This window comes from Etheostoma spectabile, chromosome 18 (genome assembly GCF_008692095.1).
Source record: "Etheostoma spectabile isolate EspeVRDwgs_2016 chromosome 18, UIUC_Espe_1.0, whole genome shotgun sequence".
Classification (NCBI taxonomy): Eukaryota; Metazoa; Chordata; class Actinopteri; order Perciformes; family Percidae; genus Etheostoma; species Etheostoma spectabile.
Window position 1 is genome coordinate 25872280 of NC_045750.1, and position 1328 is coordinate 25873607.

Here is a 1328-nt window from a genome sequence, read left to right on the forward strand (position 1 = left end):
AAATTTTGAAAAAAAAAAAAAAAACAGGGCCATAAGGAAATAATGTAGCACAGTTGTCAATAAAGTTTTGCAGACTCTTTTGGTGTTATTATTACATGCGCATGCGTACTAGCTAGGTTCAGTACTGCATAGCGGAATCACGCAGCCGCTGTGGAGTGTACAGGAATGTGAGTCACTCACTTTGAAATGTCTCTGAAGACAGAGCTGTTGTCTAGTCTGTAGTCATTGTGTTGGAAGTAAATAAAATGCGGCTGTGGTCTTTTACCTCCACAGCTCTTGAACTTATGGCTCCAGAGATATGAAGGACGCCGTCTAACCCGTCGAGGAGTTACTTTACCCGGGTCTTTTGTCGCCATGGCTTCTTTAACTGTCAGCTTGGCGGCTCAAAACATCCAGGGGCATCGCAAGTCCTTCTCCCTGCTCTTCTATCGGGCTGTGCGGGACCTGAAACCGGTCTGGATGCTGGAGGACATGCGGACGATGGAGACTTTTTATCAGGAGGACGACGCCAGCCAAAGGATTTATACCCCGTCGGAGGCGTTGCTCTACGCTGTAGTTCATGACCACCAGGCGTACGCCCAGTACCTGCTCAACCGGTACACCGAGGAAGCGCTAGCAAAGCCCGGGGAGCGCTGCTGCTGCTGCCCGTCCTCCGCCCCACACCTGGCCATGGCTGTCCGCTACGACAGGCGATACATTCTCGGCCTTATCTTACAGGAGATCCACCGGATACCCAGCGGGGCCTCCTACACGGACCGAGCTGGGTGTTTTCACTTGGAGGACGGGAGAACCCCTTTACATCTGGCCTGCGAGCTCATGCGGCCCGAGGCGGTCATCATGCTGTTGGGGAACGGAGCGTCCCCGCACGCCCTGGACCACAGCGGCTTGACGCCGCTGGATGTCATTCTGGAAAAACTCAGGGACTCCAAGGAGGTGAACGGCGGGGGGAGAAGGCAGTGTCTGGACAACCTGCTCATGTTCATGCCAAAGGTCCACTTTAAGATGAAGGGGGCTCTGAGCAGAGAGCCCGAGCGCTGGAGCCAACTGCTGGGGGAGGAGACGTACAAGTACCTGGCCGAAAGAAGCCCGGCCCCGCTGGTCCTCGCTGCTATGCAGACTGTCCTGAGGCAGCTGAGCCCTGCGACCTTCCCGGACAGCCTGCATGAGCTGCCCATCCCCTCCTCCCTTAAACCATCGGGTCTGCCCGTGACACAGCGGGACAGGCAGAGGGTGGTGTAACATTAGTGTGACATGACATGAAGCATGCTCCAGTATGGATACTGTTCTATTTTAGCATTGTGTGTGTGTGTGTGTGTGTGTGTGTGTGT

The 1328-nt window shown here is 54.7% G+C and overlaps 1 protein-coding gene across 1 annotated transcript in view; it reads left to right on the forward strand.

Annotated features, from left to right (window-relative positions):
- The first annotated feature begins 129 nt into the window (after positions 1–129).
- The window catches only part of LOC116706601 (ankyrin repeat domain-containing protein 9), a 1472-nt gene continuing 273 nt past the window's right edge, over positions 130–1328 (forward strand). Inside the window, exons 1-2 of the mRNA XM_032543529.1 lie at positions 130–167; positions 274–1328. The exon at positions 274–1328 is cut by the window's right edge and continues 273 nt beyond it. Of these exons, the coding sequence (XP_032399420.1) occupies positions 355–1239 (885 nt within the window). The 5' untranslated portion in view covers positions 130–167; positions 274–354 and the 3' untranslated portion in view covers positions 1240–1328. The remainder of the gene's footprint in view (positions 168–273) is intronic.